General features: G+C 44.1%; 1 protein-coding gene across 1 annotated transcript; it reads right to left on the bottom strand.

The window, feature by feature from the left end:
* Positions 1 to 354: 354 nt before the first annotated feature.
* On the bottom strand, positions 355 to 4,987 carry LOC127320900 (DNA repair endonuclease UVH1). The gene is made up of 9 exons (XM_051349982.2): positions 4,007 to 4,987; positions 3,629 to 3,858; positions 3,443 to 3,537; positions 3,032 to 3,184; positions 2,084 to 2,857; positions 1,709 to 1,819; positions 1,345 to 1,605; positions 955 to 1,178; positions 355 to 865 (listed from the first exon to the last, which is right to left on the bottom strand). Exons 1-9 carry the CDS (start codon positions 4,909 to 4,911, stop codon positions 652 to 654), a joined length of 2,967 nt encoding a protein of 988 aa, XP_051205942.1. The 5' UTR covers positions 4,912 to 4,987; the 3' UTR covers positions 355 to 651.
* Between the last annotated feature and the right edge of the window lie 3,065 nt (positions 4,988 to 8,052).

Raw genomic sequence — 8,052 nt, 5'->3', positions numbered from 1 at the left:
TATGCGTGAAGTTTTAAATAAAGTAAGGTTTTTCAGCATATTGTTTTTCATGAAAGGTCATGTTCATCTTTGAAGTACATATAATAAATTTTACCAGTTTAGCGCTTCTGAAATTAAACATGTTTTCATGAAAGGTGAACACATATTACAAAAAAAAAATGTAAGTACACATAATATTTTTTAATGAGCTATGATTATAATATTTAGTTACATTTTTTTTGCATCAATGGCGAAACAAATATCACCAATTTTTGTTTGAGATTTTTTATGAAATTTTTTACAAATAACTAATGGTATACATTTTGACTTTTGCTCGGTCTGTTGATGGAATGACAGCCTCCTCAAACCAGCATCTTGAAGAAGCTTGATTTTCAAAGAGCAATCACATTTTGCAACTGGATAGTCTGGATTGGATGAAATTGCCCACTCTAGCAAATTGTGGGTCCCCATTACACAAAATATCTCCATTCTATTGCCGAATGACACAATCCTAGACTCATACTAGTGGTGATGTTACAATTCGGATTACCTAACCTTAACCTACCTACCTTACCTAAGCACACAACTCTAACCATCCATATAGCACACAAGGAATGACTACTACTCCTCTTCGTCCTAGAGCTCACTTCACCAGACAGGCAATGATCATTTTCAGGAGATCATGCTGGGACACTTGGCATCGAGAAATTCCTTGAGTGTCCGCGCTCCTCTCTGACTACCCATCAGTTCTGCTAACCTCTCCACCGGTAGCAGTGCCAGATCCGCCAGGCTATCACACCCGTCCATTATCGCTCTGTAGTTGGAGTCCGTCACACCGGGAAGCCTTCTCAGAAACTCGATTGCGGACGTGTTGTAATTCTCAGCCCTGAAAACCAGATTGTTTTTTAACCATAAATCAAACATGCAATCGCTATTAATTATTATACTTTGCGCAAACAGATAAACGCAACTTACCTCACGTCATCTTCCACAACCCCGTCCTCTGAAGGCACGCCCACCCTCATGGCCTTGGTTTCGTCAGGCTCATCCTGGTTTGTTTTCAGCGACATGAATATGCTTGCCGTCGCGTGCAGGCTGCGAGACCACACTATGCGAAGCCGAGGAAAATGCAGGACTAGCAGTGACAGCTTAGAGATTATGTTTGTTGGGGACACATCGTCCCCAACTTCGCTTGCAGACTGCAAGAAAATGAGCACAGAAGTAGTAAGCATATCATCTGGTGCAACCAACAGTGTAAAATACTACAGTTTCCTTTCCATGGAAATGAATTCTAATTTGACCATATGACAGGAAGTCCTCTGTAGAGACCATTTGTGTGTAAAGAAAATAGAATGAAAAAAATACCTGGAAGGAGAAGCTCTTATCTTGTGAGAACTCTATCAGAAGCACTGGGATCTTGTAATACCTAATCATGGTCTCAACCTGATTGTAGAGACGACCAGAAGCAAAGCTCTGGAACAAGTCTGAGATGCTTTTTCTTTCAACACATATCAAAGGAGAAAGAACATAGTCACCAACTTCCAGGGTCACCGGTATTATCCGAATACCCTTCTGGTGTAGTACATTGGGAAGACTGCTCATGAACTCCCGCATGTCTACAATAACCTAGAAGAGAACACAGTGCTGAAAATTTTAGCAATGCAGCCAGTAAAAACACAATATGGTTCCTTCATCAAAATCAAATCAAAATAAGGATCACTATAGTCACCTGCATCTCCTTCTCTGTTGGCTTTCTACCACCTGCATTTCTTGTTAATGAATTCTGAGATAAAATAGGTTCTGGCTCATTTGCCAGAGTTGGTCCAATGCAACGGCCACTCTGAAAAGAAAGAAGATAGATGTGTCAAGTATATGTAGAATATGAAATTTCTTAAAGTGTAAGACAGCATTTTCTGCCCAAGCAAAGCTGGCTGAGAGTTCAACATTTCAAATAAACACCATATTTCTGCTTTGTTAAAGCGTAGCAGCCATTTCATGAATCATTATATGTAGCATCAATCACATGGTAAATACTTCGATAAGGTCATAATGCCTAGGGTACATACAGCTTTAGTAATGGAGAGAGATTCAATTGAAACACTACCTGATCAACAGGTATCATCATCAGAGACTTTTGTCTGATCAAAGATTCAAATGCTTCATTTTCCCGACGAATGCTTGACTCAAACTTTTGGGCCTCAGAAGATTCTTCATAAAAAAGGAAGTAAACTCTCAACTTTTTTGATGGGTTCTCAGCCTTGTATACCTCAATTTCTCGGACAAAGGTTATATCTGGATTATAGACAATAATGGCAGATGGTTTCCATGTGTCAAGTATATGCTGGTCACTATCTAGGGCATAAAATTGCACAGGAGGCAGCATTTTGGCATCAATCAAGTCTTCAGCATTGTAAGCAGTGGAGGATGGACCAGAAGCATCTTTGGCAGACACCTTAGAGACATCGATTTCAGATTGTTCATCTATTTTACCAGATGCTTCCACATCAGTACCTTGGCAACTCTCATTTTCTGTAGAACTATTAGTTTTTCTATTACTGGCTTTTCTCTTTGGGACTTTCCTTGATACCCCCTTTCCTTTTCCCTTTACAGAACCACTCCTGCAGCTTGCAACTGAATCATCCATGGCATCAGATTCCTTGGTTAAATTGCTTATACCAGAGGCAGCAGCAAGTAAGGCATCAGTCTCAAGATTGCGAATACTTACGGGGCCTGTATTCTCACTAGGCCCTGCAGGAAATTCCCCATCCAGGACACCAAACCCTTTTGGTTGCTGAGATTGTCTCTTCTTCTTCTTTTTATGTAATCCATGCAACTCAGCTTTCCCAAGCAAGTACTTCTCCCACTCTTCTCGCATGACCTTGTTAAAAATAAGTCAAGTATTATTATGAAGAATTCACAAGGTTAATTTAACAAGTAAGAAAGAAACTTGCATTACAAGAGAGAAAAACATATGTTCACGTAGGAAATAGAACATAAATAGCACAGCCAACATGTAGATTAATGCAACTGCAGTAGACAGGCGGTAAGTTACCTGCTGGGGGCTTTTTGATATGCATTCTTGCAGCTGCAAACATGAGCGCTCATCTTTGCACGCTACTAAGACTATGCCACTTTCACTACTTTCATCTTCATGTACAACACCATCTCCCTTTCTCTGTTCTTCTGCTATCTCTTGTAACAGCTCCTGCAAAGATGTATATCAGGTAAAAACATTTGTAGTATAAACAAATAGTGTATAGATGATGAACAGTCTACTCGGGGGAATTCCTACAAGAACAGAACAAGGAAAGTGGACTGTAGTTTACTTTTACACTGGGCAAAATGTGAGTGGAACGGGACAGAAGCGTGAACTGAATTCAAATGTACTTTATTTCTCTGTAGTGTGTGAAGTAAATAGTGCTGCAATGGAAGAAAACTGAGGAACAAAAACTGAACCCCTCACCCGTAACACTTTCCACTTTGGTGCTTCCTCCAAAACCTCTTCCAGTGCATTTACCTTCTGAGTGTCATCCTTGCTAGGAGTGGAATCCTCATTTTCTGCAGGAACAAGAATCATCTATTATATTAAATAAATGTTCTCTTCTTAAGAGAAGCAGAGTAGATACATGGAAAACAAGGGACTAACTACCGGTTTCTTTTCCTTTCTTGCTGCTACCATGTGCCAACTTCCTCTTCTTCGTTGGTGTGCCCTTGTTAATTGTACTAACTTTTGTGCCATCAGGTCTAATAACCTGATAAACACGCCTTTTTGCTAGTTCAAATATCTTGTGGCTTGAATCAGCCAATATCCAAACTGATCGGACACCTTCAGATACTCTTAGGGTGTCCAGATACTTCAAGTAGGTCACAGCGTCGTACCTATCCATGATACAGAGCGTAAAGAGGATGCCTCGGGATTATGTAGATACATTTAAGCACAGATGCACAGTGATTTTATTTTCTTCAAGTCAAGTGTGTGGAATGTGGAGTCCCAAAAAGAGAGACACTGTGGGTGTGGCTAACTAACCTGAGAAGGTAATCGAGCAGCTTGCGCAGCGTCCTAAGGTCAGTGACGAGCTGCTTGGTCTTCTTGCCGAGCGTGTGCCAGATGGGGTCGAGCTGCCTCCTGACGATCTCGTCGAAGGACTTGAAGAGGCCCTTGTCGACGGTGAGGTCCTCGACGTCGACCTTGTTGGTCCGCCTGAGCTCCTTGAGGCAGGCGTCCATGGCGTCGAGGATGGCGGCCTGGATGCCCGCCATGGGGCCCGTCATGGGGACGCGGACGTCGACGACCTCGGGCGGGGAGCGCTCGAGGTCGGCGGCGACGAGGACGTGGAAGCGAGGCCAGAGGTGTAGGCGGCGGATGTAGAGGCTCTTCATGGCGCGCTCGGCCTTGGCGAAGCCCGCGACCATGGCGTGGGGGCGGTCGGAGAAGGCGTAGACGGGGAGGAGGTGGCGCTGGCGCAGGAGGCGGGCGATGAAGGCGTCGGAGGAGGTGTCGGAGGCGCGGTGGGCGGCGAGGAGGAGGAGGGCCCCGACGCGGGAGGGGTGGAGGTGGGAGGTGAGGAGGTCGGCGGCGAGGACGCGCGGGGTGAGGAAGAGAGCGACGCCGTCGGCGGAGGAGTTGTAGAGAGCGCGGCGCTGGGCGGCCGGGACGTCGGGGCCCACGTCGTGGACCTGGAGGAGCTGGGATTCGAGGAGGAGGCGGCGGATTTGGTCCTTGAGGGTGTCCGGGGCGGAGAGGATGAGGAAGCAGCCGCCGCCGCCGCCGGAGGAGGAGGAGGATGAAGGGGATGAAGAGGATTGGTGGTGGAGGTGGAGGAGGAGGGTGGCGACGAGGGAGGCGAGCGGGAGGCCGGAGGAGAGCACCACCAGCCCTCCATTGGGATCCTCTACCAGGTCCGTCGCCACCTGTTCCTCGAACGGAAGCATCGTCGGCGGCGACGGCGACCAGCTGCTCTCCCCCCTTCCTTCCACGCCCACTCCTCTCCCGTCGTCTCTTTTCAGTCGTCACTGGGCCATTACCGCTTACGGGCCATGGGCCGTCTGAAATTGCCTGGATCTGGCCTACGATATCCTTCAAAATTCATTTCGACAACAATTTGCAAGAACACAAAGGAAAAGAAGAACTGACAACATCTCTACTGGGAGACACACGGCATCCTCCCAAACCGCCCGAGAGGGAAGGAGTAGTCCACAACAATGCACCTACGGGCAAACTCTTACAAAAAAAATTGTTACGGACTGACCTGGAATCACATTGGGAGAATGAGGTGTGGCAGTTCCACAGAAATAACCCGTAGGCCGCAGCCACGTTGTGCTTCGTATGTTATCCCGTAAAAATTTACCCGTAACTATAGCATTTTCAAGTGGTCCAAGTGGGTCTATGTTATTTTCGTGGACTAACAAGACTAGCTTAAACGGTAATAGTTTTCATGAGAAACTATCAATAGAAATATTGACAATGTATTCAATACTTTTTTTTTTTTGAGAAACACAGTACAAACGCAGACACTCACATGCGCGTGCATACACTCACCCCTATGAAGGCATACCCGCACACCCTACCTCTATGAGCACCTCCGGAAAATTGAGCCGACGGATTGGATCTTGAAATTGACGAAGTCACCACAGACGCCTCGCTGTCGACAGGAACATCGTCTCCCACTGAATGGATATTCCGCCTTTATGAGACACACAGATGTCAAACCTGTGGTTTGAATTATGGTGGGCTGAGGATACAACCATCCTCCTAACCACCCAATCGCAGGTTGGTTCTACTCAAAATAATGTTATTCTCATATATCATCGACATCCTCGTAACAACTTACTTATGCCCATAGTCACGAAAACAGCACTATCGATAATATATGAAGTAGTCTTAGAGGCAAGATTAGGGATATATTTTGGTGTTCATATATAGTTCCACTCGTATAATTAGGCTTTACTCCAAATCGTGATATTCGAAACCAATATAGTTATAGCATAAAATTATAATAAAGTTAATTATGAATCTAGAAATATAAATAATACAACTTTCTTGTTTATTAGCTTGCTAGAAAGAATCCGGACCGGTAATAATATTTTTTCTTTCACACCAATTTGAGAAAGTAAATACAACATAAACATCCAAAGACTTTTTTTTTGAACGGAGGCAAAAAACTTTGCCTCACATTTACTAAGAAGAGGTTATCCAATTTTTAGGAGAAAACCCAGAGAAAACTTGCAACAACCGAGCCAAGCTCACACAAGAAACACACCCACATAGACCACAAAGCGACACTAACAAACACTCGAACACGACACTCCAATGCCGTGCTGAAAGAGACATACCATGACAATGAAAGGCACCCGTCAACCAACTGTGGAACCTGGGAAGGTAACAACCAAGGTGGCGAGAAAGTCGCTAACCTCTATAGAGACGATAACTCCGACCGTTGGCAACAACCGAGACTTAGCAACCCCATCACCAATAGGAACCACATGTCTGCCAGACTCAGGCGAGGGAGAGACCGCAACGTTGCAGCACCGCACTTCTCAAAGCCACGAGAACTCGTGCGATCTGGGACTCAACTCCTCGACAGGAGGAAGCGTAAGCACACCACCACACAACTCCACGAGCTCAGGCATGATCAGCATGACCGGAGCCTTGATTGCCGAGCATGTCCTAGAACGAGGAGAGAAGCACCCATGAAGGTCTGCTCCGCTCACGCCCACTTTGCCAACATCAGGCAAAACCAAAGGCTCAGCACGAGTCTGAGAGAGCCTACCCAGCATAGCTTCCGCCCGCTCCAACAAGCTCCCAATCGCTAGCATCCAGTGGTGCAAGGAAATAACAACCTCATGAAGAGAAGAGACGACCTCCTCAAAGAACTCAACATGTTTCTCCAAAGCGGATTGCATATCGATCGGAGCAAAGAGCCAACAAGAACAGAAACAACTCACGCCACAAGACCGATGACGAGGCACATCACATCCGAAGACTAATGAGTACAAAGTTAAGAAGAACACATCTTCCACCGTAGCACATGAGCTTGCTCCCCTAGCTGCTCAACTTTTTTTAAATGATTTTCAGTTCCTTACAATTCTTATTATGGACCTTACGATGAAGTACCCAATAACATAATTGGAGGGTTCCGTCCGCAGAACCAAACGGTTGCTTATAGTGATCATCATCCTTCCTAGCTTGATTGAAACAGATTTTTTACTTTCGTGAAAGTTAATATTTGGGCAAGATAATTGCTCAAACATGCATAAAGTAGCTTCAGAAACTCAATTCGGCTCCCGGGTGCGTATGATCCCTCTACCATAAAAATATATTTCCAAGTGTTAAAAAATTTTGACAAAAAAATTTACATGTATATCTCCATAATATACGTGTATTCGTCAAGTTTCACGAAAAAGTGATATTTTTTGTAATCTAAGAGAAAAAGAGAAAATTTATCTTGTCACAAGTCTTTGTTTCACCACCGAATTTTTTCTTTTTTACATAGGCCACATGACATGTCGATTTTTCATGAAACGACTTTGTGAGCGCGTAGCACATGAAGTTGTACGTGCGAAATTTTTGTTTCAATTTTTTTGACATTTTAAAATGTGTCTAACATGTATTTCAAAATAAAGGGAGCATACGCTCCCATGTGCCAAAACATCACTCCCAAGTCGAGACTGGCTTTTCAGAACCTGGGTGCATGTGAACCCACTTTTTCAAAAATACGTTTGTGATGTAAAAACATGTTTTAAAAATCGAAACACAAAATGATTGCAAAGGTGATCTCAAACATGTGCCCTGGACATGAGTTTCGTGACGAAAAAACCTTTTATTTTGCCTCGGCAAAAAAGTGAAATTTTGCAAGGCTATATAGCAGTATATATATGTGACGTATTTTGTCTTTTTTAGATTCTGAAATTAAAAAAAAGTGGTTTCTCCGCGAAAACTTTCTACACACATGAAACATGCATACGTACCCCGTTATTTTTATTTCAGAATTTTTTAACATTTGGAAAATGCATTTTCCACCTGAGTTCACGTGTACCCAGATTCAACTATTACTTTTCCAGCCAAAGTCGGTA

This window comes from Lolium perenne, chromosome 1 (assembly GCF_019359855.2).
Source record: "Lolium perenne isolate Kyuss_39 chromosome 1, Kyuss_2.0, whole genome shotgun sequence".
NCBI lineage: Eukaryota > Viridiplantae > Streptophyta > Magnoliopsida > Poales > Poaceae > Lolium > Lolium perenne.
Note: the sequence above shows the minus strand (reverse complement) of the source record. Positions and strands in the feature narration are given on the sequence as shown.

Coding starts and splice junctions, on each gene's coding strand:
- LOC127320900 (XM_051349982.2), bottom strand. CDS start 4,911: ATGCTTCCGTTCGAGGAACAGGTGGCGACGGACCTGGTAGAGGATCCC. Junction 3,859..4,006: donor CTGCTCGATTACCTTCTCAG/GTTAGTTAGCCA, acceptor TATCATGGATAG/GTACGACGCTGTGACCTACT. Junction 2,858..3,031: donor TATCAAAAAGCCCCCAGCAG/GTAACTTACCGC, acceptor ATTTTTAACAAG/GTCATGCGAGAAGAGTGGGA.